Here is a 27,934-nt window from a genome sequence, read left to right on the forward strand (position 1 = left end):
GGGCGCAAGTCCGATGACACAGTACCGTTCGTGTTGTGCGGTAGCGAGATCTGATACACGTCTCAGAGCACAAGAGATAACAAGGTATGGTGGCGAACTCGAAAGAGGAAGCGAAATTGGGAAAGGCTCAAGAGCGTGGGGGTGACACGAGTCTTGGACGATTATATGTATGCAGGAGAATTGAGACGCGGAATGAATGACCCCTGTCTGTCCTTGAGCGGAGTCCCTCGGGGGCTCCTCATTCGTTCTCACCGCGCACCCGTTCGCTACGTGTGATGATATCATATGTTTTTCTGGCTCACAGTAATTGATTCACGATCCTGTCAACGCAACGTCGAGTCAGCATACGAGGAATGCTATTGGCTACAAGCGCGGACGAGAGTGCGGACATACTGTACAACCCAAGTCAGCGCAAGAACATGCGATACTTCTGGACCCTCCGCGTCCCGGCGCAGGTCGGAGAGCCATCCTAAAACAGGAACTCACAATGTCCTGGGCATCGAGAATAGGAAGGAGGACAGGCGTTCGTGGACGATCGAAGAACACGGGCCTGACGGATTTGGGGCTAGTCTGAGAAAGGCTGAAAGGACGCCGTGGCCCGATTAGGGTGATGGTCGGGCAAATCAGTAGACCAGAAGCAAACAAGCCTCCGAGTCGAGTTGTAAAAGTGGTCGTGTGCTCTGTCTGGCTAGAAAATAGATGTCAGTTGACTGTGAGGGCGAGTCAATGTGCGGAGTGAATCGGAGAGGCATCGCGTGTCTGAGGCTTGTGTTAGTTGTCAATTGTGGATGGAGAACGTTCAGGCCTGGTCAGAATCATACGATGAACCATGAGAGATGCACGTCAGGTCACATTCATCGTCTCAGTTTCGTTATTCTCACTCCTTGTGCTTCCGGGGATGTGCTATTCCAACTGGGGCACGAGCGAAAGTGACTGAGATAGATAATTGTGGCCCCTGGGCGTCACGGCGGCCTATTTGGGAGCTGTGTCCTGTTCTCGAGTGACGACCAAATCTATAAAGAGGGGAGAGATAGTTGGCGCGAGAGGTGTTCCTTAGCCTATCTTGCATCCTGGAGGTGCTGTGCAGATGCAACGGCCGCAAACAGTTTAGTAGCGGCCACAGTGATGCAAAACGGAGGCACTCACAGTCGTCAAGATACATACGAGGAACCAGAACACTCACGACTGCAGCCGCCCAGGACTTGGTGATAAAGTCATATCGTAAAGGCCCTTGATGCAGGCAATCCGTCGATACACTTCCACAAGGAGAAGTCAGCTGAGACTCGGATGGAGAGACGACTCAGAACTAAGACCTCTGTCAACTGCGATGTTGATGGAAAAATATGAAAGTCAACATGTTGTTTGTGGACGATGTTGCGGCGAAAAGCTCCGGCAGAACGAGGTACTCACCCAGCCAATAGAGATTAGGAGATTATGTGATTGTCACTGGACCAAAGAGTCGACGACTGGGCTTTAGTTCGTTCTCGGCCTAGTGGACTTCACTCCGTATGGACCCGACTAACTAATTCAACGAATTTGCTGTGACGAGCATGACACGAGACCTGTTCCACAATGCTTTCAATAATAGTGTCTCTCGCACCCGACATGTTCGCACCCGACATGTAATGTCACTAGTAACCGCAAAGAATCAGCGAAGCAGTTTGGAAATTACACGTGCGAAGATATCGTACCTCCCAGCTCATGGACGAGCATTTGTTTTAGATGCAAAGGCAGGCTCTCCCCGGCGGTCGCTTTGCACAAGCCGAAGGAGGAGAATCACGTAGATGGTTGTACTTCCCGTAATTGTACCAGTATGACGACGACTACGACGCCACGAGACCTCTAATAGTAGGCAGAAGGCTGGTTCTTCAGCACTCTCGCCAACCTACTTTGCGATACCGATACCCATTAAGCCGAGAACATGACTGCTCGAGCCGGACCCTATTCCAGCGAACTCAACGCATGCACATCCGTACGATGGTGCGAAGGGATTGTGGAGTAGAATTATATGGCCCGATCGGCGAATAATATTGTGAAAGTACCAAACAGTGCGGCACGAGGTCGAGTACTGAAATACAACCTGTTTGCGAGCGGCTGACCGAAACACCACTCAAAATGGGAAAAAAAGGTTGAGCGACGATGGAGCATGGCAATGAATTGGACAAACACGCGACGCAAACAACATCTCTCTCCTTCCCTCGTCCTATTGTGCATGAGTAGTCCAGTCTCCACCTCGAAAGTCCCCACAACCAAGAAACCTATGGCCGACTTCCCGCAACCCGCATCCTCCAAAGTGAGATCACCAAAACTCCTTCCTCTTCGACCTGATCTCCTTCGCAATCAACTTCCTCTCACCCCACCTGCTCCTCATCTTCTCATGGTCTTTATCCCTCTTCTCCAACGCCACCCTCTTCTGCCCCTTCGAAAGCCTCGCAAACTGGCCCACAAAAATCGGTGAAACGTTGAACTTCTCCGCCAACTTCCCTCTCGTCCAGAGATTCGGATTTTGCGCCCTCAACTCCTTCATCTGCTCAATATCCTCGTCCGAGAGGTACTGATATTCCTTCACCTGGCCTTTCTTCACTGGTGGGGGGAGCGGTACGTCTACGGTCGATGCCGATACGGCGGGTGGTCGAAGGAGTGGTGAGACGGGGTTTGTGGTGTATGAGAATGGCGATGGTGCGGATGGGGGTGGGCGGTGAATGAAGACAGCATTATCGGGGAGTGTGGTGGTAGTAGCGTTTGGGCTGTTTGTGAGGGGGTCTCCGTGGGTCATTGGTGGTCTCTCGGAGCAATGAGACGCATTTCGGGGGCGAAGCGCGTTGCGGCCGTGCGTATGCCTGTTTTCTGTGGCATATGTCCGCGCTGATGATGGGCGGAGAGGTAGCCGTAGCTGTTTAGACAGCCTGAGGGACATCGTGGTGGGTTGCTCGAAGAGAGCAGAGCGCGTCGACGACGAACGGCGGCGAAGCTTGAAATTCCCACGGTGGAGGACCCGAATATTTACTCGCCACAGAAGCTGCAGTAATATTTCGCGCGTCACTCTGCGGACTCGGTTCTTGTACATAGGTCATGATAGTATATATCGGTCGTAAGCCACATCGGATACACAAAATTCCATCCAACGCCGTCATCCAAAACAACAACAACACATACTCATACAGACTACTCATAAGGGTTCTGCTATGGCGCGCCACACTAGTTTCGTCCATCATTCCCAGTCACTCCCACTATCATCATCATCATCCTCCGTCCTCCTCGCCCTCTCCTTAACCTTGACAGGAGGTTCTCCAACATTACTTGTGCGACTGCTTGACAACATGTCGTAACTCTCCTCGCTACTCTCCCTTGGACTCCCGGTTCCTGGAGTGCTGGCGGTAGCGGGAGCGAGAAGATGCTGCTCTGTAGAAGGGGCAGCGGAATCACCTGCAGTGATGGCGGTCGTAGAGGGGGCTTCTGATTTAGCTTCTTCTTGTTGAGATTGATTGCGGGAGGGGCCGGTAGCTGTGGGAGAGGTAGCCTCATCGTCATCGTCTTCCCAGCCGATGTCCTCTTCTTGTTCAATAGAACCTAGAACCAATGTAAGTTATAGAGACCAGGTGCATAAAAGAGTAGTATTTACCTTCCAAGAGTGCCTTCCGCCTCTCTTCATCCTGCTCAATTTGGTATTTGCGGAAGAAATATCGCATCCAGAACTCGTTCTCAGTCAATGCTGGGCCCTCCTGTGATGCTGTGGAAACCGTCAGAATTCCATAAATAATGCAAACAAATGGACCGTAAAAGATGGAACTCACTCAAGGTATCCCTCGTCGCCGTCAATGCATTCATATCCGTCTCCAGCTCCTTCTGTATCTTCTCAATCCAAGCCTCTCCCTGAACCGTACCCTCCAAGCTCTCCACGTCCTTGCTCTCCCACTCCTCAAACAAAACCTTCGTCCTCGGCTCCGCCCTCGGATCGACCTTCAAAATATCCGGATTCGTCCTCAAAGTCCTCAATATCGCCTCCTTCCTCGTCGCTATCGCCTTCACCTCCCCACTCTTCCTCGCCTTCGACCCTCCTGCATCCTGTCCCTCGGCCGCGGACGTAGGTGTCTCTGCACCTGAACTCATGGGTATCATCCATACGTCCATTCCGTCCCACATAATACCTTGCACGCCCGAACCACTAGAAGCACTCGCCTCATCCGGGGGCACGACTTTAACAGCCTCCTTCAAGAACTCCGTCGCACCTCTCAAAAACTCCCTACTCTCGGCCGTCGCAGCCGTCACCGCCGCGCTTGACTTGACGCGCTGCAGTTCGTCGGAGAGGGCAGTTCGGAGCTGGGCGAGGTCGACGCGTTCAGGAGCGTGCCGAAGTTGCTCTGGGAGGTTCTGTTGGACTTTCTGTAGGAAGTCGGGGGGGATGGAGGATTGGAGGCGGGTGAAGAAGTTCTGGGATTGAGAACGTTGGTGTGACTGTGATGATGATGGGTCCGGGGAGTCAGGGGAGTCGTGTGCGGGGAGGGTGGAGGTCGATGCAGTCATTGAAGACGATGAAGATGATGTGGATGAAGGCCCTGCTATAGAGGCTTCGCCAGCATCCCCAGACAATTCAGAGCCTCCATCCCTTGTGGTCGTAGAAGATTCTGCTGCTCCAGTCGTGTTCTCCGCCGCCGTAAGCTTCGTGAGCTCCTGCTGCGCTTGTGCCACATAACCGCCCAAGTCCTTCTTTGCCGCTTCCAAAGCTGTCTGACTCTACACCCATAAACCGACATCGTCTCAGATATACTTTCATATTCAAGGATAGAAGCCGAAGTGTAGTAATACGCACCTGTTTCCTGAATCCACCCCAGAACTTCCCGAGCTGCCCCATCACTTCAGACACCTCTTCGTTCAGGCTCTGTTGTTGCGGCTGGGCAGCCTGCGGTGGTGGTGTAGGCGACGCTGCCGGAGCCTCGAAGGCTGCATCGAAGAAGTTCATAATGCAGGGCTTATGGGGAAGGAAGATGAATACTTGTCGAGGTCAGAGGTGGGAGGGAACTTGGAAGGGACCGTGATTAGGTTGTGGCGGCTTTGCCGTGATGTTGAGCCAGGCTATCGGTAGTGCTGCCAACCGGAAAGGACGGTCTTTTGCGATGAGGCCTCGTAACCACCTCCATCTTAGTTTTCGACTTTGTAGGCGTCTGTGCTTATCTTGGGGGTCTTTCTCCGTGAAATCGAAGGGAGCTGAAGGACTCGTCCGCCCACAAATCTTAGCTCAGCGGACTCGACGTGCCTACCATCGGCATATTAATCGCCTCAGGTCGAAATATTCAAGAGTTTTGCCCTAGTCGTGACGGCAGTGGATTGGACTCGTCCCTTGCGCCTTAGACGACGCCCGGATCAGTAACACGACATAGCTAGTCAGCATACATCTCCCCAAAGCGCCGATTCGTGTTTTCCACACGGGCAGAAACGAATTCACATGGGCTCTAGTATGTCGTCTAATCGGTCGTCTGGAAATTCACGGCATGCCTTTTCACTTTATGCTTGTTAAAGTAATCAAGGAGGGTGTAACGCAGTCTTATTACTTTGACACTCTCACAGAATGGGTACCGAAGGGAAGAGGTTGACACCGGGCCTAGACAACTCGCATGGTCCGTGCGCTTGCTCCTGCTTGCCGCCAGTGCTCGTGTACTGGAGTGCCATCTCCATAACTTGTTGGCACATAAAGCAGGCCGCGTCGTCTCAGCAACCGCGGTAAGAAGCGCTCATCCAGGCGTGAAAGTCCCAAAGCCAGTGCCCGATTTGGTCACGGATGCGCGATCGATATTGCCAGACTGTTACGTACGTTGCATTGGCACGAACAAAGGACCTTTGTCTGCAATGTGGTCATTCGTCGCCTCGTGTATTCCATTGCTTCTCCGTGTCAGGTTCTGCTGGCATATATATAATCTGTCTGTCCTGCTCCTTGACTCTTCTCAAACCCACAGCCAGCCTCTGCAGTCGCCTCTCGCCGACCACCTCTCGTCACTAGCGCTCCACTTGTATCACTTCACCAACGTCTATCTCGTCAACGATGTCCAAATCGCTCTCACCATTGTCCTCTCTGTCTTCGGTATCTTCGGAGTCGTCTGTGTCCTCGTCCTCGGAATCGTCTTCGAAGTCATATCCATATCAATCTTCTGACTGGGCCTCTGAAACCTCTTCGGAACCGTCCTCGGAATCGTCCTACCAACCCACCACCACGGACTATGAAACCTCATCAACGTACTCCCCCGAGCCCAAAATCCGTAGCCACGCTGCAATGCCCTTGACTCAAGACCAAGTGGACACGCTTCGTAATAGGTTCGAGTACTGCTCCAAGATGCCGAGCAAGAAAATTCGCGAAATATGGGCAGAGCAAATTGGGCTGTACGTGTCATCTATTGCACGACTCTTGGCTTCCGCGACATGAGTGCTGACAATTGGGAACTGGGGTCTGTGTACATGTAGACCTGGTCAGGAACAAAAGATCCGCAATAAGTACAGGAGTGAATCCAACAAGGGCGGCGAGAAGGCCGAAGGGCTTTCGGAGGAGGATTTGATGGGCGCGTCGATTCTTGCTGGAATTATGTGTTCTGCTAAGAAGTATGCTGATGAGTCGGAGGCTTAGAAGGATGGCTGGGCCATTGTCTCTCTTTGCTCTTTTCGTCGCTGGTGACGCGTGTGTTTCTTCCCACCGGTCATCCTGTCTTATATGGTGCTGTGTCACGGCATCTGCACGCCACTCGTTCGATATGTTTTCCTTTCAATTTCCATATATCCAATCCTCCATGCTGCACACATCTATCCCATCACTTGCTCACCCAGAATACACTTTACCACAAATACATATCTGTCCTCGCTTTCCGCCTCCGCTGGACGAGTTTCGGTATGACTGCACGCATATGAGCCGTGCTGTCGGGCCCTGACACAAGCCGGAACAACCCGATCCTCGAGGCCACATCATTTTTCGTTCCTTTCTTCGTGACCTCGCGTTGGGTCGCTCCTCCCCCGATTCGGCCCAAGTTCATCCACACCCTGGAACTCCGGAGTACGTAAAGTCCCAATGTCCTCCTCGAGGCACTTGCTCGATGAGGCCAAATAATCATCGGAGGCGAGTACAACTGTAACGGTCGGGCTTCTTTTCGAGTCACTTCGAACGCTGGCACGTATCTATGATCGAAACGCATGTTCGTCCCCGAGGCTACGTTTTTTTATTACAACATCAATTTGCTTCCCATCTAAACAAAGAGCCAGGAATGTTACCATGGACGCGAGATCCACTGCGTCACCGACGGGTTCATTGCCGGTCAGGTTGCGAAGAGTAACGTACTTATTTCCATGCGTACACATCTAACGCCTCATGGCTCGTGCCAACAGATCTGGATAGGTCACAGTGCTCGATGCTGACCATGACTATCACACAAACGGGTCGTGTTTGTCTTTGGACACCGTCTTGAACGAAGAGGCACTCAGACGTGTTGAGAACTGACACCAACGACTCAGAGAAACAAAATGGTTGTCGATCCAGGATTTCTAGTCCTTCGCCTTTAAATTTGGTGTGCCTCGGTTCTAGTCGAATGCGCTGATGTATACACATGTCTTGTTGGAGTATTTTGTAGTACGCTACACCATGAAAGGTATATTTTTGGCCCTTACGGCAGACAGTTCTTTGTCCTGATTATTCTATCTCACACCGATATCAGACACGTTCCTACGAACAAAGGGCATGCTCGGCACCCTGTCATCACCGGCACAGACGTCGTACGTGGCATCGAAAGGCGCGTCCTAAAACGGTCGGAGGCGTGTCTCGTGAGCCTCATCTCTACGTAAAATGGGGACTACGCTCTTTGTTCTGTATTGCCTCGCCTGTTGCATCTGACCTCCTGTTCAGACACATAAATACCCACCGTTGACGATGCTCGGATCCCCCAACGTCGCAATCTCCCCATCACCTGCGGTGGACTTGGTCGTCTCCCACTTGGTCTTGTACTCTTTCTCGCCGGCCGATATATTTGCGGGTATTTCTTCTGCCGCTGGACTCGTTTTTATCATACCTGCTATGCGATCCGCATCTTCTTCCGTTTCCTCACTTTCCCCCATCTTCAAGGAGACCTCGCTCTCGTCCTCCCGGCCGCGGTACGGAGACCCTGACTGGGATGGACGCAAATACCCTATAGCCGAAGATAAGAAGGACCACCTGAAACTACTAATGGGGGATAGGAAGGACAGGCCAAGCCACGATGAATTTACGAGATGGGCCGTTCAAGTCGATGAGTATGTCTCTCCACTTACTGATCTAGCTATCCCACTCTGCTTGGACTTAACTCTTCTCTCGCAGGCCCTTGGAGAGAATCCAAAATTGGTATTATAACAGTATTGCGGCCCCTCGAAGGGCTGCTACCCGCGCCTTCAACACTGCGAATAAGGTGCTAGCGAAGGCCAAAGCTGACTTACAGGCTGAAAAGTCCAAACGTAGGACGGGCACTTCGGCGATCCAGCATCATGCGAGGACTCTGGAGCTCCAGTCGGTCGTTTCCTTACAGGAGAAGGCGGTAATGGAGGCGAATTTCCGGTTGGAGGAGGTAATGGCGGAGTGGAAGGAGCGGCGAGTGAGGAGGTATTCACCGAGGAGGCCAAGGATGTCCAAGCGAGGGAAGGCTGTGAAGCAGTATGGAGGGGCTATCGCTGATCAGATAACTGTGTTTGAAGTTGAGCCGAGCGAGGATGAGATGGCTGCTGTTACTGCTCTTCTCAATCTGAAACATGTATGGGTTATAAACCCATGAGTGCTTCCGTGTGAATCTAGTACTCAACTATCACTAATTTCTTGGATTTTTTCCGCTTTGTACGCTCATACCAATTTTATTTCCACTTCATTCTGACTTCTCGATAACGTTTGGATAGACGAACTGTTGGGGCGCGTTATCAAAATGAAGTGCCATAGGCTCAAAGACTGATCAATTGAGGACGTTTCTCATGGCTGGCCGCTACGCCACTGTGGCGTGCGCCGTATTCCCGGTTGGGTCGGCGCATGTTCTTCCAAAATCTGGGGCTAGGCAGCGTGAACAAAGAGTGACGTAGGGATTCGCCCAGAGGAAGGGCGACCTCGAGGCAAAGGCAACAGGCTTCGCTGATGGCGCCGCAGAGCCGGTCAGCAGGACGAGACGCGAAGTTTGCGCGAAGTCGTGAGTGGCGCACAGAGTCAAACTAAGTTTGCGAGAGCTTGTATCAAATCGCAAGCTCAAAGTAAGGACAATAAGTATGAATGAATCATTAATACTGCTAGATATATACATATGTGTTGTGAGATTTGTAAATTCAACCATGAGGAAGCTTGATTTGCATTGAATTTGCGGCTCGACCGGCGTGTGGCCCAGTACCTCAGTTGGCTGGATGTTCATAGAAAGGGAATAATGCACAGCAATGCTATTTAAAAAGACTCGTGAGTGGCTAAGTTCTCTACACAAGCCTCAAGCTTAATCTGTAGTACTACAGAGTAATACGTATATACATATTCAAAAACTTTTCACGGACATCAATGTCGCAAAGGACGAGAAGGCTCTCGGTAGAGAAACTCAGGGCAAAGGTACATAAAAAGCGTGAGCATGGCAAGGGTTCGAGCCAACCACCTCATGGACAGCACGGTAGTCACAAGCGTACAAATAACCATTCGGCCAAGAGTTCTTGTTTGACTACCTCGCGTAATTTTGTATAACCGTCATTCCATAGCCATGAATGATGTGGTTTCTCCACCCCCCCAGCCCCGAGACCGACTTCAGGCCATTTAAAAATATTCACTTTTCGCAGAAAGCGACATTTTGATTTGTTAGCAATAAAAGTACCCAAAATGCCCGTGACAAGTCTCGGCCAGGCCATCCATGAGCGAAGGAAATGGCAAGCCCAAAGCGGGCGGAGGGTGGCAGAAACTGTCAGCCCGCCATTCTGGCGATGCCTGCAGGCAGCTGCAGGCTTGCGTCATACTTTGTTCACGCTCACTTACCAAAATCTGGCGCGCCTTGTTTTCTTTTCGCTCCCGCTACCTGGACGGTCTGTTGTCTTGCTCACCTTCGCTTTACGAATTGCTTGCATCGAATGTTTTATCAATCATACCACTGTCGGGGAACGTCGAACGATTCCGTTACACAAGCAGTTTTCACGAAAATGCTGCCGCCAGACCACTTATGCAAGGTTCTCACACAGCGCCACACAAATACCTTTGCAGGCGTCGACGTTATGTATCTGAGGCTCCCACCATGGGCGTATTACGCTATCTGAAATGTGCTAATGACCACGCTTCGATGTCCACGCCGCGCTTCCACTACTTGGACAGTGCTGAACGTGTAACACCTTACCCTCATCTTGTTCGTCGCCTGCTCTTGCTCGGAATTTCAGAATCTTTTGAACTGTCAAGTTTCAGATGCCTCTCTGCACACATTTCTCTTCTGGACACTGTCGCTTGGGCGATCGCTGCCCGCTCGAACACACTCGTATAACCGATATTAAAGTGCGTAATTTGCATCATTTCAACTCTTGATACTGACTAGTACTCTCACTAGGTGATGCAGACGTCTCAATCCTTGCAGTCTGAGGTATTCAGAAGGGTCCACATACGGAAATTCTTCGCCAAATATCCCGTGTTCAGATACGACGGCAATCAACCCATCATGGCTCAGTTCTATACGATGTGTGCGTTGCTGCAGTGGAATACAGACGATCCTGAGAGGGAGGACGCTATAGTCGGTCTTCACGGAGCGGTTGCGAACACATTCGACATGATATACGGCATCGATGTAGACGATCTCAGTGCCTGGCAGAAGTTGCACATGGCGTTGTATGATGGACCTGTGCCGGAAACCTTAGAGGATTGTCGCGACGTGAGTTGTCTGTCCTTATTCTCCTGTATTGCTTAGATGGACAGGTCGAAATCTCCCCGGTGTAGGCTGTTACCAGCACATATTTCAACATCTATGACCTTATCGATGCCACCTGCTCCTGCGAAATGACCGTATCATTCGGAACCCAGGACGACCTGTTGCAGCATACAAATTCCACTGGACAATGGTTCGACTTCGAAAAGCAGCCTCTGAGCGATCTTCTCCGCTTTCTCCTGGAGCACATAACTGTCTTCGAGGCCTCCACGTCAGACGCAATATATCTGGAAGAATTATCTGCAGAGCGTGCCAAGTTCATCTATGACTATTCGCAGCTCTGCATGCAGAATTTCTATCGAATGTGTACCTTTTACGCCTGGAGCAGGAACTACGTGGGAATGGTGGCGGGTAACGGCTTTTCGGGTGCCACAGCACTAATTCCTCATATCGCCCCGACTCCACCGTTGCCTGCGACGGTCCAGAACAAGATTGACACTAAGGGCAAGAACAACGAACCACATGTACGTCCAAATCCCCTGTTTGACCGAATAAGTGTGCCGCCCTAATCATGGCTTTTCCCGCTCGCAGCGTGCTGCACCCCTCCCCTCTTCCCTTCCCCAAGCCGTAAGAATTCAGCAGCCAGCAATACTACCAAAAGCAAAGAAGGGAAAGAGGAACAAGAAGGTGCGTGTTTAACTTTTGTGGTCTGGCTATCTTGTCGCTGAGCTTCCGATAGGCGAAACCTTCGCCACCACCTTCTCAGCCCGCGAGGGTTCACATTCGACATTTCTTCGCAAACCATCCTTGGTTCAGCTACGATGTCTCGCAACCCGTCATGGCTCAGTTCCATACGATGTGCGGCCAGTTGCAGTGGGGTGACGAGGAGAAGGCAGCTGCTGAGATGGAACTCAGGGCAGCGGTCGTGAAGACGTTCGACAGGATATACGGTACCGACGTTGACGATCTTAATGCCTGGAAGAAGCTTCATAGGACGATACACGACAATGTCGTCCCAAGCGACTTGGAAACTTGCCGCGCTGTGAGTAACTTGCTCCTATCCTATAATTTTTCCTACTCGTGGCTGAAACTCTGTTCTTATGATATAGGCCGTGATAACGGCATACTTCAACATTTATGACCTTGTCGACGCTGGTGCAGCCGGGGAACGAGTCATATCATTCGACACTAAGGCCGACCTTCTACAACATACAAATTCCACCGCGCAGTGGTTCGACCTCGGCGGGCAACCCCTCAGCAGTCTTCTCTCTTTCCTTCTCGAACACATCATCGTGGAAGAGGATTCAGAGTCAGATACCAGGCCAGGTGGGCTATACCTCGAAGACTTCTTCGCCGAATATCCCGACTTCGACTTCGACCCTTCTCAGCCCGTCATGACGGAGTTCTATCGCATGTGCGACTTCTTCAAATGGCGCAAAGATGACCAGCAGAAAAATGCAGCTCGCCAAGGTGTTCGAAACGCCATAGCGCTCACGTTCAATGAACTTTACGGTACCGACTTGGACGATCTCAACTCATGGCAGGGTCTTTGTCGGGCGGTACATATTAACTCGATACCCGACGATGTGCAGAAGTGTCAGACGGTGAGCTCGGGCTATTCTCCGCGCTATTCACAGTATCGCTATCTAGCCTTGATCTCATCGTGAACCTGACCCTCCAAAATGGTAGCTCATCGATGCAACCTTCGTCAACATCTGTGACCTCGTCGATGCTCCCCGTACCGGAATACCAGCGGAAGTCTTCGGGTGCGAAGAAGATCTTAGCGACTACACCAAGGCCACTGGGAAGTTCTACGAGAGGGAGAATGCCCACGCTGGGGGGCTGCTTCGTTATTTGCTACGTCGCATCATGAACCCACGGAGGGGTCTCGAAGGACAAGCTAGTTACATCAAGGCTCAGGGAGGGTCAAAAGGTCGGGGTGGAAAGCGACGACGCTAACCGGAGTTTGAACCTCCACTTTCATCAAAGGTCTCGTAGGCTACATAGTTTCCGTCCGAATCTGAGTAGTAGTCGCTACTACCCAACTCTAGTATTTGTCAGTTTTCGCTTTCCAGGGAGCTTCATTATGTGTTGTGTGATTAATGTAACACTTTGATGGATGTCTTCCCAGAGTTCTATCGACAAAAAATTGCTTGAGAAACTTGCAGTATAAACGGGTGTCAGAGTCAAGCCACGATTGTGGCCCAGTAACGCCGATGTACCGGTTCCAACTCCGAGCATTGCATGTGCGGAATTTTCCGTTGAGGTTGCTGCTCAGCGCCATCTCATGCTTGAACGTCAACCTCCTGCCTCTCTCTTCCATGCTTAGCTCAATTCCTCGGAGATATCTCCTCGTGACGACAGCGTGTGATTATACGTGTTGCCGCCCCTTCATGATATCCGAAGGAAAGCTAGTATTTGGATAATATAGTGAGTTGTCGTTCATATGGGTGCTGATGATTTGTCTCTGAACCATCGACTCGGAACACACATAAGTTGAAGGCCGTCCTTCTAGAATCCCTTACTGTACGGTCCATGGTCACGTCCTTGCTTGTCTCCAGTGGCAAGAAGTACCTACCGTAGCTCATATAGCGCCACCGTGGCTTATACCGATCCTGCCTCGCCTGCTTACCAAAGCGTCGACATCTTGATATCAGCCTGCTTGTGCATAATCCTGAATGTGCTTGTGCGGCGTGTTCGCGCATGCTGGCACTCGAAATAGTGGTATTGACTCCAAAACGCCCTTCTTGCTCACGACTTATCTCCTGGTCTACTCCCATCCTACACGCATCATGTCTCTCTTCTATACAGCGCGCAGAGTCGCGAACATTCTCCTACGGGGATCGATAGAAATTAGATCTTATAGTACCTCTGCCGCTGGGCAGAAAAAGAATCCCAACAGCAAAGCGAATGTGAAGAGCAAGAAGAAGGAGCAGAAGAAGAAAGTACGTTGAACTCCATCTCTGAACGATATAAGTACTTCGTTATTGACAACAACTAAATTCCTGGGCGTGCCAGAAGCCTGATCCACCCACATACTTCGAAGATTTTTTTTCCCGTTACCCTGAATTCAAGTACAATCCCTCGCGACCCATCATGGAAGAATTCTATCGCATGAGTGACTTCTTTGCATGGCACAAACGCAGCACAGAGAAGAGGGAAGGACTCCAGGGTGTCCGAGACGCGATTGCGAAGACGTTCAATGACATCTATGGTACGAACGTGAGATGCCTTCGTTCTTGGCATAACCTTTGCCGGGCCGTATACATCGACCCTCTTCCTCAAGACATACATTCGTGCCGCAAGGTATGTTTTCCCTTGACCATCCCTGTTTCTTGTCCCTCGGCAGTGGGATGGCGGCGTGCTCTCCGCCATAATGATGAGTTCATATTGTTGATTTACGTAGCGCATGGATGCTATCTTCGTGAATATTTGCGACCTGGTCGACACGCCACGTACCGGACAACCAGTGAAGCTTTTCTCGTCCGAGCGACTCCTTGCCATGTACAGCAGAAATCGACAGGATCGGAAAATTTACCCCCGAGAGAATGCGTACGCGAGAGGTCTCCTTCGCTATCTTCTACGTCATATCATGAACCCCAGGGAAGGTCTTGAAGGTGAATCTAGTCACATCTTAGCGCAGAAAGGGAGTAGCAGGTCTGGGCAGAGCAGGAGACGACGCGGCAAGCGCTGAGTATCTGAAGTGCGTGCTCTGCCTAATAGGTTAGGTGAGTCGTTACAACCGTTCTTGTCAGGTCAGTGTACACTACGCTCATTCTTCCTCTCGTATCTTCGGGTTATTGCGCGGACGTCTTTAGGCAAATTGGTATTGCGTCCTCTCGTTCTGCGATCTTGGACATGTATTTATGCTGACGCCTGTTGACTTCGCACCAAGGTTGCATTTGCAACGTTCACTGCTACCACTGATGTGATCACTTTACTTCTCTCTTCTCGTCGGTGCAGGTTATTGCTGTTCGATGATCGACCGCGATCATCGTACTATAGAGGCTCTTAGACTTTCGCTTCTCTGACCGGCGCCATTCAGACAATATTCAGAGTCATGCGATCTTTTCACACGCGACGGCTCTGGAGAGGGAACTGTTGACCGAGCCCTCTCAACCCGCTCCCACATAGCGCCACAAAATACTGCTTCTGGCAGTTTGAGCAGCTTGATGCGCATGATGATCCTTCGATAAACTCTTGTGAGCGTGCAAGTGCGTTTACTTCACCCGTGCTGCAATGATGCTGGTCTTCGATTTCCACGCAAGGTGCGGAGCACCGTAACATCGATATAGACCTGCTCTGACCATCAGCGTTCGCTTCCCGTCCCTTTTCTATCGCAGCTCTTACTGCCATGGCCTACCATTCGACTACTGTCCGTCACAGCCAATCTGGCCAGGTTGACCAGCGTCGTCCCATATTCATCGGACAACGACAATTCGGGACCGTGCCAGTTCGTCCGGCAAGCCTGTCTCAGTTTGTAGTAAACCCTCCGGTAAATCAACGTCAACTGGGCCCGCTCACCTGCCAGAGCTCTGCAGGGCAACTGCCAGCTGCTCCGTCAAAAGGGAAGAAAAAGAAGACAGTAAGCCATCCCCCTCTTTCGCTACTCTCACTTATGATTCTCATATGTTCGGTATGTGAAGGTGACACCCCCCTTCCCGCCGCCGCCGTCGCCTCCCTCCCTCCCTCCACCGCCGCCTCCCCCTCAAAACTCGAAATATGTTCATCTCCAACAGTTCTTCTCTTTCTATCCAGAGTACCGGTACAACCAGACAAGGCCAGTCGTGGAAGAGTTTTATTCGATGTGCAAAAAGCTAGGCCTGAAACCGGACGAGGAGGCAGAGGCTGTCAGGGATCTTCAAGAAGCAGTAGCGAAGACCTTCAACATGCTTTACGGAACTGTAATCGACGACTTTTCAGCCTGGGAGAGAATGTACCGGGCGTTATACGCCAACCCCGACCCAGTTGATCTGAGTGACCTTGACATATGCCGTTACGTGAGTTGGCATCCCAAGCCGGAATGTTTTCTGCTTCCAGTTGCGTTTGCACGCTCATCTGTGTTGTTCCGCAGAGAGTCAAGACGACGTTCTTTAATATTTACGACCTCATCGACGCCAGTTGCCCAGGCGAAATCGTCCTTTCCTTCAGCAATCTGCAAAAGTTAGACGAACACACGAACACGACCCAGCAGTAGTTCAGCACCGATACACAGTCCCTCAGTGACCTGCTCCGCTATCTCCTCCGCCACATAATCACCGCTCCCAACTCTAACCCCGAAGTGTACATAGAAGCGTTCTTCGCTCAATATCGCCCCTTCAAGTTCGAGTACTGCCCCTCGATGCCCGTCATGGCTGAGTTCTACCGGCTCTGTGAACACATGCACTGGACTCGTCGTTATCGAGGCCTCGTCTTCGGTGGCCCCACGACTTCGATTGAGGACGAGGAACAGCAGAAGGTTAAGGACGAGGAACGGCAGAAGGCTAAGGAGGGCATACAGAGCGCTATTGCGAAGACATTCAATGACACGTATGGGGTCGATAGGCACGACCTCCGATCTTGGCAAAAGCTATGTCGTGCTCTACGTCTAGATCCCATCCCGACCACCTTGAATGACTGCCATGATGTTGAGTCAATTTTCCCACAACGGCTTGTTTGAGCGATCGTGCTTCAGCCAACCTCATTATTGTACTGGGCGCTGACATATCCCCTTCTCTTTTTGTGCTGTCATATAGCATATCAGGGCGACTCACGTGAACATATGCAATCTCATCGACGTCCCTCGCACTGGGGAGCCGCCGAAGCTTTTCGAATCCGAGAAAGCTTTGAGCGAATACACCAAGAGGACGGGGGAGTATTTCCCTCAGGGTCATGCAGAGGCAGGTGGAATCCTTCGCTTCCTGCTCCGATATATCGAAAACCCGAGGGAAGGTCCCGAGGGAAGGTCCAGAGGGAAATGCAGGTCATGGAGTCCCTAGATACGGACAGGGGCCTAAAGTTCGTAGGAGAGCGAGGAACGCTGCGAGGGTGCAGTCGTGAATCTTTTGGGACTGGTGGACCAGTTTGTGGCCATCTCGCTCTGTTTTTAACTTTAGATCGACGATGCTTATATTACATTCGCTTTTAACAGCTGGTCCTACATGGTAAGCAGTCGCTTATCAGGGCGTTCGCCCTTCAAGCTTCGATTGTCGCATTCGACGGTCGTCGAGAAGTGTACTACGGCAGTCCCCGCTCTCTACGCAAGTAGAAACGGACACGGAAGAGACTCATTTAGTGTCTTCTGCGCTCGCGGACTTCGTCGGAGCACAGATGTCGTCTGTTTTGCACGGGTAGAATCTGCGAGCGCAGAAAAGAGGATACAGGCGGGGGAGAGATGACCGGTGTTGTTGACACGGTGGAGATTCCCTTCTCGACTGTGTATACGAAATTATGCGGGCATGCATGTTCACCTTTTGAAGATTTATACACGCATATTGTTACTCGAACAGAATCAGCTCTAGCATACGCTATAATTGATGCGCAGGCGTCACGGTTGAAAGGCCAAGCGACGAGGACTCAAAGAGAGTCGCTCGATTCGTGATAAATTAGGGTATTGGTGCAGACATGATAGAAATACAGTGAACGAAGCAACGGCAATAAATACGAGAAGAATGGGCGCAAAGAGCTGAATGTCCTTCTTTCTCGCCACAGGTGTCAACAACACCTTCACTCAAACCTTTTGATCGCCTACCATAGATCCCGGCCGTACGAATCCCGACGGACCCATCACAACACCATTGCTGGTCCCCTCATACGCTGGCAACCCGGACGCATCGCCCATCGTACCTGCCGCTGCCGCCGCTACAGACGCACCAGAACTCACTCCCGAGCTCGAGCTCCTGTTCCTATTCGTGAGCGTAGGCGGATTCGAAGGTGTAGCAGCAATCCCAGTGGGCGGTCCATATCTCAGCATCAAGCCCTGCTCCGTCGGTATCATCTCCTCTCCAACAGGGCTCGTCAATGCATGTATGCTGTGCGTGTCCGTCTGTGTGGCGTACTCTGGTGGTGGAGCTTGTGATGCGAGGTGGTCTTGTGGTTCCGGCCCAGGTGGAGGTACGGAGGCGTAATTCGAGACGTCTGTGTCTGTGTAAGAGGAAGGCGCCGGCATTGGCATTGGCATTGGAGGTGACGATGTTCCGGGAGGTGGTTGGCCACGATGTCTCGCTGGGAGAACAGTCACACCATTCGAATAGAAGTCATGCGTGAATGTCTTGCCTACAGCCGTGACCGCTATAGATGCACGCAGATAATGCGTATTCGTGATCGAGAACGAATGGTACGTAGGTGCGAGTTGAGGCATTCTCGGTACTTTCACCCGAACCTCGACAGGGACATCAGGCAAGATCTCTACCTCGCGTAATGTCGAGTTCGAGCCCAGCGCGGATGTATATGGCGTCGGTGCAGGATCTGGATTCTTGTGGGTCCAGTTCGATTGGAGCGTGAAGGGGACGGTAGTGTCTCGGACTTTGTCAGAGAGGCCAAGGAGACCTGACTTTGTGGCGCGCACCGCAACGTCAGCTTTCAGACGCACGGATTCGACTTTGACGGTGAACCGTGGTGGTGCGACGGCCGTGGATGCAGAGTCGTATGTCAGGACGATGATGAGTTGGAAGGGTTGGCCGATGACGATGACTTTAGGGAGCGAGACGTGCACGTAGAATATGATAGCGGGTGTAGATGAAGAAAATGTATCACGCATTAATTCTTTGAACGAGCGCGAAATATCTTCATGGCCTGGTTGTAAGCGTGACGACGCATACTGAAAGGGCATCTTGGTTGTGACGAGGGATTCGTCCGGGATGGCTTCTTCGCGGAGGGGAGAAAAGGTAAGGTACAACTCGTCTGCGAGTGGTCGGTACGATGGACGGTTGGTCGTGGCTTCCAGTCCGTATTGAATGTAACCGTACCCGTTTCGGACTTCGATATGAAACGAGGGTGGAAGGGGATGTGGACCGGGGACGAAGTCGTAAGGAAGATGTCGAGGGTTTTCGCATTCCTGAGTACGATCGAACATTGTCCATTCGGGGAAGATGAAGGAGAAGGGCCATTCGTAGACCGTGTTTCGTTTTAGGGTGTAATGGTTGGGGAAGACAGGTTGGGTGATTCTGAAGAGGTCGAACCTATTACGGTAGTAATGGGTGGAATTATTAGACCGAATAGAGATCTTGCTCTTGCTCCTGCCCCCTGAACAGGGGAAAGGAACGAGAAAGATCAGCAACATTGCTATGGACACAAATTGGGATGCCGACGCACAGAACGTGATAGCTACATTGAAGACTTCCTCATCTTCCGGACTATGCAGCACAACTTTACCAGATACGATATCCCCAGGATAGAACACCCCCGGAGGTCTATCCATGACGATTCTGAACTTCTGAGACATAGTGAACGGCACAGACTAGGGAGAAGTTGATGCGACGACTCAGTGAGGGAAGGGGTCGTCGAGGTCGTCCGTCGAGGTCGTCGAGGTCGGGTCGCTCGCTAGAATGGTTGTGGTACTTATACTCTCGGAAGGCGGTGCACACTAGCGCTTGGGGTGTTTGATCAAATATTAGTATCAACAAGAATGATTGATGGAGGTCGTCGGCAAAGTGACGTCAAGGTAAGAGCGACTCGGACATACTTGATATGGAACAACATTGAACCTGCATATACACTTATAACTGTAGATCTACAGCTCACCGTTGGACTTCAGGCTCGCCGTCTGGCTAAGAGTACGGGCAACGTTAACTAACGACGAAAACATTGACTCGGAGGTGCTTCGCAGTGTGGCGCTGTTGATCTGTACATTGTTTGGTCGTGTTAGGATCGGAGGCCATTGCCTTCCGTCGGAAGGAAGGAAGGAAGGAATTATATTCAGGACCAGGTTTCACCGACTCTGTATGACTGACTGAACTCTACCGGTGCCACAGCTGTAAAAGGCCGTACTTTCCCTGACGGTGCGACACCTCGTTCTGCATGGAGGACAATCCGTGCAGTAACTCCTTTACCTGTTTAAGTCTTACATGAAGTAATATGGTGCATTTATAACTGTGTGACACCACAGGCTGGGAATATGACGACTCGGGCGCCCTATAGCGTATAAGAACCTGCAGAAATAGCTCAGCGTGAGCGAGTCTCCTTTGACCCACATAGACCACCTCTCTTTGCGCAATATACCGATGCCGGACGCTAATATCTTCCCTTACGCAACCAGCGAAGCAGCAAAGACGGCAGAGAAACACCAGGAACCGCAAGATCTTGTGTTCTGGTCAGGATGGGTAAAGTGTGCGCACTGTCCTCCCCATTTCAGTTCTGCTGATACGATATAATGGCCAATAGTTCTGTCCGTACAATCAACGAGTATGGATCGCCCTCGAGGAGAAAGGTATTCCCTACCAGTACAAGGAGGTTAACCCCTATCATAAAGAGGAAGATTTCCTTAGTTCGTCTTGTTTATATGCCCTCTGAGAGAATAGCCGTCAATATCTGTGTCACAGAGATCAACCCTCGAGGGCAAGTTCCAGCATTGGAATATAAGAACAGACCAATCTATGAGTCCCTGATCATCTGCGAATTCCTCGAAGACGCCTTCCCAGAATACAAGCCCAATCTCCTCCCCTCCGACGCGTTCAACCGCGCACACGCACGTCTCTGGATAGACCACTTCACCAAATCCGTCGTGCCAGCATTATTACGCCTCCTTCAAGCACAGGAAAAAGATGGCCAGGAAGAGGCGCTGAAGGGGGTCAACGGCGCGTTGGGGCCGTTAGTGGAACAGGTGAAAGGACCGTATTTCCTTGGTGAGGAGTGGAGCTTGGTCGACACGGCGATCGCACCGTTTGTGGTGGGGGACTATATTTTGACTGAGCACAGGAGGTACAGGAGGGAGGATGTTGGGGAGGGCCAAAGGTGGAAGGAGTATGTGGAGAAGTTGACGAGTAGGGAGAGTGTGGTGAAGACTTGCAGTGTAAGTGTCGCATCTTACTATTGTTTCTTTGTTGGGAAAAACTCTGAACAATGTTTCCCTTCGTAGGACAAGGACAAGTATGAACAGCTATACAGTCAGTACTTGAAGAAGGCATAGAGTGCTGTGGCGAACGCCACACCAGCTGTTTCCCTGAAGAGGGCCGCAAGTACTCGTCAGCGTTAGCACAAAGCAAGCCCTGCCTAGGTGTCCGATGTTTGTACTTGTAGCGTGTTGCTTTCTGTGAGAACAATCGATGCCTTTGAAACCTACACCACAACGTCCGCACCCAAGGCGCCTGTCGGAGTCGTGATGATGGTCGACTTCAAAACGCGACCAACTCAGTCTTCCCACGCCTGCTCGCGTTCGCGCCCCCACACAAAGGTTTGCAATGAACCTCAGAGACAGCCTCCTCGACGCCCTCCGCACGCTCCCCGGGACGCGTCACTTCCACCTTCACGTCCTCGTTACCGCTCCCAAAAAGAACTCGAGTTTATACCCGTTCGCGCACCCACGTCCACGAATTTACGCACAAGATATCCTTGTTCTGCTCTCTGAACAATCCCCAACGCTCGACTCGCCTCGCATCCTTGTTTCTGCAATCGAAGCTGCTTTATATCACGTACCAAACACTAATGCTGCGATATTGTATATCTCGAAGGTGGACGGGACGGGCCAAGGATTAGCGCCGTCGCCGACTGCGACGCTCGTGAACGCGTTCGTAAGGTGGTATGCGGATCCAGAGACAAGACCTATAACCGCGAAACATCTGTGGGTCCACCTTTTTGCGCGTGCGCAGGGACAGTATTTGTTCCCAAACTCGGCGGATTATGAGGGGAAGAAACCTTTGAATGATGTGAGACTGTGCGCGTGGTGGAGACGCGTTCTTGGGAAGGTGGCGAGTGAGGTGCAGGAGAAGATGCATGAGAGGGAGAAGGAGGAAGAGGGCGCGAGTGCGGAGGAAGGAAAAGGGATTGTGCGGTTGTACTACGTCCTGTCCGGATATAACGAGCTCGAAGCATATCAATCGCTCGGTGCGGTTTCTTCTTCCTTCCCTACTTCTTCATCTGGCAAGTCTTCGTCTGCTTCGACATCTGTTCCCTGGACATACGGACATCACTACGACCAGCACGAAATCCCACTACCATGTCCTCCACCCCCCGAAGGCCTTCACAACCTCGGACATTACATCCCCTCCTTCGAAGACGACCCAAAGAACAGATTCATGGACGAAATATCAGTCATCGGGGACGCAGACACTGTCAAGTCTCCGGTTCGCAAGCGACCACGCCTTCTATCCGTGAGTGAGGAGAGGGAGAAGGAAAAGCAGCATGAGAAGGACCTCGAGAAGGAGAAGGAGAAAGAGAAAGACAAGAGCCCGCCAGGGGAGCTCAAAACCGTTACACCCGCAGAGTTCTGGGAACGTATGTCTTTCAGACAGGAATGTATTGCTGGAGCCGTTACTGGTTTCTTCGTCGCTGGCTTTTCTGCTCCATCGCCTCATCCACCACCTTCTACCACCTCTCATTCGTCTTCCTCCAAGCCTGTATCTTCGGTTTCGAAACCCTCGCCACTCGCGCCACAACCTGGTCAAGTCCCCGTCGCAATGAACAAACGCATCCTCACGAGCCTCATGACAGGGAACGAATTCTCTACAGTCGAGGCAGCCAGGAAAGCGACAGAAGTAATCGAAGGCGCCATCCGTGGTCTCTGCGAGAACCTATCCTCACTCCTACCACCTCCTTCCTCATCCTCTGGCCGTCCGCCTTCATCTCGATCCGGAAAACCACCATCGTCCGCGCGGACTCAGGCTCCTCCATCTACTTCGTCCAAGGAAACTCGATCTTTGACATCTGAGGCTAACGCGGAGGTGAAAGAGAAGGAGAAGGAGAAGGAGAAGCCGACGTTGCTCGAAGTCCCGCGTACACCACCGCGCAAGAACTCCAGCCTACCCTCCGTGGACGATATCTCTCCCAACCCGTTCGATGAGCCAGAGACCACGCTCGAGACTTATCACGCGCATATCTATGGGACTGTCTACGTCGATAATCCGCCGCTGGTCAAAAAGACGGCGCGTAGTGGGCAAGAGTCGGGGAGTGTTGGTGGAGAGACAGGAGAAGAGAAGCCGAAGGTGAACGTGCTTGCGGTGAGGAAGAAGAAGAAGAAGGTGGAGGCGGCGTGAGCAGGGAAGTGTGGGTAGTGTTGAAAGGTGTACGAAGGCTAGGTTGGCCTGGGGCTTGGGCTTCGGAATAGGATCGTCATTTCTTGGTTGTGAATTGTTCTGTTGTCTTTTTGGTCGTTCTTCGGGTTGTAATGAGCGTGTTTCGGTTCTTCGGTGCGTCTTGCGATTGCCTTTCTTCGATTTGACACATTCCGCTCACATTCTTTCTTGGCATAGGCGTCAGTTGCGACAAGATGTCCACACATAACGTTCTGTATGGTATTTCCCTCTATGTACCTTTGATTTTCTTGATCATCGACCACTGTGAGCACGAACTGTGTTGTCAGCGCTAGGCTCAGCCAGAATTATATTATGGTGCGCCACCTGCGATGATCCAGGTGCCACACGAGCCAAAGCCCCTGTGGCGTCGTTTTATTTCTCTCGTGATTTTCGCGCTCATCGTCACGCAACTCGACCGTTCGAGAGGTCGACGTCTACTGATGCTATCGGTACAAATCCTCGACTTTGTTCTCATTCTCACTAGAAATCTAGATCCCCGCCCCCTGTTATCGATTTTATCTTTGCTCACGAATCCTTCCTATCGACAATCCTCAGTCTCGGCTCTCGACTCTTGGCCTTCTTCTCTGACGATCCTCGAGGCCTCCTCGTGCCATTATCCAGTCCAGTTTAGAGTTTCACAAGTTTCAGAATCAGTCCTCAGAGCCCACGACAACCCAAAGTTACATACATACCGCGACGTCGACGCTATACCCGATTCTCTCCTCTTTCCTCTCCCTTCTCCTCTCTTCCTCTCTTCCTTATCTTTCTCTCACACAGATAGTAACACACGCCCACGCCCACACACACAACCCACAAGGAACAAAGCTCCGAGCCGACTCTCGTCATGTGTCCCCGAATTCAATTAAGCACATAATTGAATCACAATTGAGCTCTCTCCCCATTCGTCACTCCGACCTCCGTTCCGAAGCGCGACGTCCAATTCCAATTCCGATTCCAATTCCAATTCCAATTTTAACAACAATGACACGAGGATGCACAGGGAGGCACGCGGAGGCAGGAGGCAAGGGGGCACGAGGCCGCTGGTTTCAGCTTTTCAGGAATTAGAACTTAGAAGCTTTGACCCGGTGCGTTGCCTTGTGTTTTTTTGTGTGATCGTGTCGGAAGGTTTGGTGTGTTACGGCATGTGCATAATGAAAAGCACGACCATGGGACACGAGACGGGGCGGGATGTCATGAGATACTGAAACGGCTTCAAGTTAGATCATGGACTCGGAGTCGGATGGGGTAGCGCGGACTTAGAATTCGAAGCAGGATGCTTGAGGGCTGAAGGACTGTATTGAAGTCTGCAATAGTGCGATTGCGATAGCGGAATTCGGTCTGAGTATTGTGTTTATTCTATGTACAGTGATAAGTGATAAGTGATTCAAAGCACTGACACAATCGATGAAAAGGACGAACGAACGAGCGAACGAACGAACAAAGAAACGAACAAACGAACAATGTCCTCCCCTTCCTGAACCCTCCCAGACCAAGCTCAGCCTTCCCGAACTGCCCGACCCGACCGTCTTCGACGCAAACGAACCCGCTCTTCAAGTTAACTGAAAGCTATCTACTGAGGCTATCTTAGGCTGTATAAATTGCTGACCATCTAGCTTGCATGCGTATCTCTTTGCACTTCTGTATGTGAGTCCATGTTTATTTAAACAAAAGCGAAAGGAGGTAGCAGAACTTGAAAGAACCTGACCGAAGTGAGATAGACTCGGAGACGCGAGAACTTCAAGTTATAAGTTAGCTTCTTTCTCTTCTGTTCTCTATGCCGGCGCCAGGAGAAGAAGAACGAAGAACCACAGGCCGGTCGAAGCGATGGGTGTCGTGATGTATTTGTACCGTACTGCAGTATAAGTATGCACCTGTCTTTGAAATCGCGCCGGTATAAGAACCCGTGGAGACACAGGGTTGAAAGGACCGGTGCGGGTGTACGAGACGAGACCTCCGAGTCGTTGCATGCATCATTGTACATGTATGCCTGGACCATGAATGAGGCCTAAGGAAGAGTGCGGATGGGATGGTGAATCCGATGGGGATACTCTCCTTCCTTCCTACCCTTACGAGGAGAGAGGTGACTGGTGATACGACGTCGATAGAGGATAGTCTAAGAGGATAGAACAAAGTTCGCGGCGTTAGACACTCAACGTTTAGGATGCTCGATCCGTGTTGGACGGGTACGATCACGAGGTTTTGAGTTGGAGGATGAAACGAGCTAGTGGTGCTATGTACATGGAGGAGGGAAGGAGAAGAGGAATCGGAAGGAAGGGATGAGAAGGAAGGAAAGGAGGCCATCAATGCCAGTGACAGGATTCGAGGCTAGTGGGTTCAGATGTCGTGATGAGAGGAGAAGAAGAAGGAGAAGGGAATAAGTACGGATGAAATAATAATTAGGCAGGAAGCATTGACACTCTTCCCTGTCATGATCAGTCATCACTATCACGGTCAAGAATGAGAAGCTAACTTGAAGGACGATGCAGAGGAAGACGAACTGTCTGCAGGATACAGTAACGCGAATCAGAGAACGAGAAAGAAAGTGCTGTAATGGATGTTGAATGATGGTCATCGAGCATCTTTTTAACCGGAACGAGCTCGAGGATAGTATCACCTCGCCAAGCTAAGCTGACTTATCCGGCGACAAATACATACACGAAACAGCCTAATTGATTCGATTCAAGCGGCCTCAAATTTGAATGACAGCCTTCCACGTTCCACGTTCAAGGATTCAGATATGTACAAGACTCGCATCAGATCGAGGTTTGAGAGAACTTCCCTGAACCAGGATTTCGAAACGTCCAGACTTGTACTTACTTGCTACTTATCCGTGCGTACCGTCTTCTCAATGCAAGAGATTGCGAGCCTTCCATTCAAGTTCAAGTTCAAACGAGGCATACAGTCGAAGAAGAACTAGGAATGGCATCGGATCAATATTTCAAGCGCATGCATAGGAAGGAGTGGAATGGAATGGGTGCGGTACACTTTAGAGAGCGAAGGGATTGGATGGGGTCAAATTGACCGAGTCCGTTCACAGATTGTTATGAGACGTCTTCCGTCGTGCATGTACCGAAAATAAGCTTGTATTTAGCCTGAGCGGGAGCTGTGAGTATGGATATAAGTAGCAAGCCCGGCGAGTTGATTAGGTTGGAGCTGAGGGTGGACATGACTATAGCGAGTGCGAAGTTGCGAGGCTTGTACATACAATAGACCTTATATGTTTCAAGTTTACTTGGAACTCGTTGGCGGAAGATCTGTCCGATCCGCCAATGAGCTATCGCAAAAAGCTCTAAGTTTTTACTAACATATAAGCCCTAATACGTGTAGTTGAGATCTGAGAGGTGCAAGCTGAAACAGCTTCGAATTCCATACATATGCCAGGCTGTTCGCAGTCGTATAGAACTCAACGGTCAAGACGAGAAAAGCCGAAGAGGGGTTCGGGTTCGGTGATTTCGTGTCAGGCCGCTCGGCAGGACATAGACTATAGTTAACTTAAGAAGTGTGGAGCTTGTCTGGCTCGTTCGCGTGAGGTCGGCTTTCAGAACAACGAGCGGTGTAAATAGGAGTACTCCATAGTCGCCAAGGAGTACCACGAACCATAGGCGAGAAAAAGGATTCAGATGGTCGATGGTTGCGACTGCTTCAAGTTCGGATGGAAGGTGCAGCTGTGATGGAAAGACGGAACGGAAGGAGCATGCGCGTGCATAGACGAGAGGACCAGTGAGCTGAACAAAAATTCACTGCTGTAAGGGCAGTGAGCAGGCAGCCCCAAGCTGTGGTTGACGTTGGTGCAGATTTTATTGTCAGGCTAGAGACGTATCGGTGCTGTGCTCCGGAGTTTAAGAAGCCTAGCGCCGACGATACTGTCCGACCTATGCAGCTAAAAGTAAAGGACGTCCGAGGCCGTATGTTTTTTGTTGGTGTGGGTTTCGTTTCGTCCGCTTGTGCAAAAGTCGGTACGGCTGTGCATGTTGATGATGATGATGTGGAGCAGGGGTTCATACGTTGCAAGCTATGTCGTGTATCTCTATAGCCTCTATTAGGAGTAAAATAGATAGATCAAAACAGACATAGCCAAGAACGTAAGATAGATAGACGGAAAGAGCCGCGGCCGAATGTGTTTCGAACGAACAAACAAACTGACCGTGTGTCGTGCGAGGCATGTGGGACGTTGTACAGGATGTGTACGCGGATGATGATGGCGGATGAGATGATCTGGGGATGACAGGATTTTTCATCGTTTGATTTGTTGTTGATGACGGGTGTTTGCTTTATACTCGTCCTTTCGTTGTTGTGGCGGTCAATTGTGATCGCTCAGCCTGGAGGAGCTATGTAGGAGAGGACGAGCGTCGCTGATGGATAGATCTATGATGGATCCCGCGGGACCGAGATAGAACGAGAGTTATTCACGGCGAGGATTGGGTTGTGGATGCAAACCTCGGACGAGTATAGGTAGATGAGAGAGGGCATCCTAAATGAAGGCCGAGTGCCAGATGGAGTGTGACGGAGAAAGGAGAGGGATTAGTGAGAAAGAAGCGGGGGAAAGCCGAGAGGGAAGGAGTGGCGGAAGAGAAGAAGTCGAGGCTGAGGCTCAGGTAGGGTGTCACGGCGAGGATGGATTTCGAGGAGGGATGGCGGTGCATGGGTAAGTTAGCAGAGCGACGGCGTTTGACGAGATATAACTAAATGAAATGTGGTAACCTTCCACCGACGATTCCACTCGGTAACGTCCCCAATCCGGCCTTTATACATCCAAGTCCTCGTCCCCGGTCCCCGCCCTTCCCTTTCCCTTCCCGTCCGCGACGTCGACCGCCCCCAACGACCTTCCCATCCCCCTCGACGTCCCCGTCGCCCCCAACGACGACGACGAGCGCC

General features: G+C 51.2%; 9 protein-coding genes across 9 annotated transcripts; 6 read left to right on the forward strand and 3 right to left on the reverse strand.

Annotated features, from left to right (window-relative positions):
• Positions 1–1,993: 1,993 nt before the first annotated feature.
• Positions 1,994–2,917, reverse strand: STEHIDRAFT_171956 (uncharacterized protein; the record flags this gene model as incomplete). Its single annotated transcript, XM_007309409.1, has 1 exon — positions 1,994–2,917. The coding sequence occupies one exon, from the start codon at positions 2,915–2,917 to the stop codon at positions 2,300–2,302; it is 618 nt and encodes a 205-aa protein (XP_007309471.1). The 3' UTR covers positions 1,994–2,299.
• A 142-nt stretch (positions 2,918–3,059) lies between these two features.
• On the reverse strand, positions 3,060–5,006 carry STEHIDRAFT_125184 (uncharacterized protein). Its single transcript, XM_007309410.1, has 4 exons — positions 4,811–5,006; positions 3,795–4,734; positions 3,623–3,730; positions 3,060–3,570 (listed from the first exon to the last, which is right to left on the reverse strand). Exons 1-4 carry the CDS (start codon positions 4,958–4,960, stop codon positions 3,212–3,214), a joined length of 1,557 nt encoding a protein of 518 aa, XP_007309472.1. The 5' UTR covers positions 4,961–5,006; the 3' UTR covers positions 3,060–3,211.
• Positions 5,007–6,037: 1,031 nt separating this feature from the next.
• STEHIDRAFT_161843 (uncharacterized protein) lies at positions 6,038–6,613 on the forward strand (the record flags this gene model as incomplete). Its single annotated transcript, XM_007309411.1, has 2 exons — positions 6,038–6,372; positions 6,454–6,613. 2 exons carry the CDS (start codon positions 6,038–6,040, stop codon positions 6,611–6,613), a joined length of 495 nt encoding a protein of 164 aa, XP_007309473.1.
• A 1,287-nt stretch (positions 6,614–7,900) lies between these two features.
• Positions 7,901–8,771, forward strand: STEHIDRAFT_161844 (uncharacterized protein; the record flags this gene model as incomplete). Its single annotated transcript, XM_007309412.1, has 2 exons — positions 7,901–8,259; positions 8,324–8,771. The coding sequence occupies 2 exons, from the start codon at positions 7,901–7,903 to the stop codon at positions 8,769–8,771; spliced, it is 807 nt and encodes a 268-aa protein (XP_007309474.1).
• Positions 8,772–11,502: 2,731 nt separating this feature from the next.
• Positions 11,503–12,923, forward strand: STEHIDRAFT_104175 (uncharacterized protein). Its single transcript, XM_007309413.1, has 4 exons — positions 11,503–11,540; positions 11,593–11,895; positions 11,963–12,457; positions 12,543–12,923. The coding sequence occupies exons 2-4, from the start codon at positions 11,692–11,694 to the stop codon at positions 12,810–12,812; spliced, it is 969 nt and encodes a 322-aa protein (XP_007309475.1). The 5' UTR covers positions 11,503–11,540; positions 11,593–11,691; the 3' UTR covers positions 12,813–12,923.
• Positions 12,924–15,804: 2,881 nt separating this feature from the next.
• On the forward strand, positions 15,805–17,322 carry STEHIDRAFT_104178 (uncharacterized protein). The gene is made up of 3 exons (XM_007309414.1): positions 15,805–15,853; positions 15,928–16,479; positions 16,589–17,322. The coding sequence occupies exons 2-3, from the start codon at positions 16,195–16,197 to the stop codon at positions 16,829–16,831; spliced, it is 528 nt and encodes a 175-aa protein (XP_007309476.1). The 5' UTR covers positions 15,805–15,853; positions 15,928–16,194; the 3' UTR covers positions 16,832–17,322.
• A 71-nt stretch (positions 17,323–17,393) lies between these two features.
• STEHIDRAFT_171960 (uncharacterized protein) lies at positions 17,394–19,605 on the reverse strand. The gene is made up of 3 exons (XM_007309415.1): positions 19,516–19,605; positions 19,146–19,422; positions 17,394–19,076 (listed from the first exon to the last, which is right to left on the reverse strand). Exons 2-3 carry the CDS (start codon positions 19,273–19,275, stop codon positions 17,563–17,565), a joined length of 1,644 nt encoding a protein of 547 aa, XP_007309477.1. The 5' UTR covers positions 19,276–19,422; positions 19,516–19,605; the 3' UTR covers positions 17,394–17,562.
• Positions 19,606–20,053: 448 nt separating this feature from the next.
• STEHIDRAFT_134608 (glutathione S-transferase-like protein) lies at positions 20,054–20,958 on the forward strand (the record flags this gene model as incomplete). The annotated part of the gene is made up of 4 exons (XM_007309416.1): positions 20,054–20,152; positions 20,214–20,316; positions 20,372–20,841; positions 20,908–20,958. 4 exons carry the CDS (start codon positions 20,054–20,056, stop codon positions 20,956–20,958), a joined length of 723 nt encoding a protein of 240 aa, XP_007309478.1.
• A 265-nt stretch (positions 20,959–21,223) lies between these two features.
• Positions 21,224–23,404, forward strand: STEHIDRAFT_125188 (uncharacterized protein). Its single transcript, XM_007309417.1, has 2 exons — positions 21,224–23,173; positions 23,237–23,404. Exon 1 carries the CDS (start codon positions 21,230–21,232, stop codon positions 23,018–23,020), a length of 1,791 nt encoding a protein of 596 aa, XP_007309479.1. The 5' UTR covers positions 21,224–21,229; the 3' UTR covers positions 23,021–23,173; positions 23,237–23,404.
• Positions 23,405–27,934: the final 4,530 nt, after the last annotated feature.

The sequence above is a fragment of the Stereum hirsutum genome (assembly GCF_000264905.1).
Source record: "Stereum hirsutum FP-91666 SS1 unplaced genomic scaffold STEHIscaffold_17, whole genome shotgun sequence".
Lineage (NCBI taxonomy): Eukaryota > Fungi > Basidiomycota > Agaricomycetes > Russulales > Stereaceae > Stereum > Stereum hirsutum.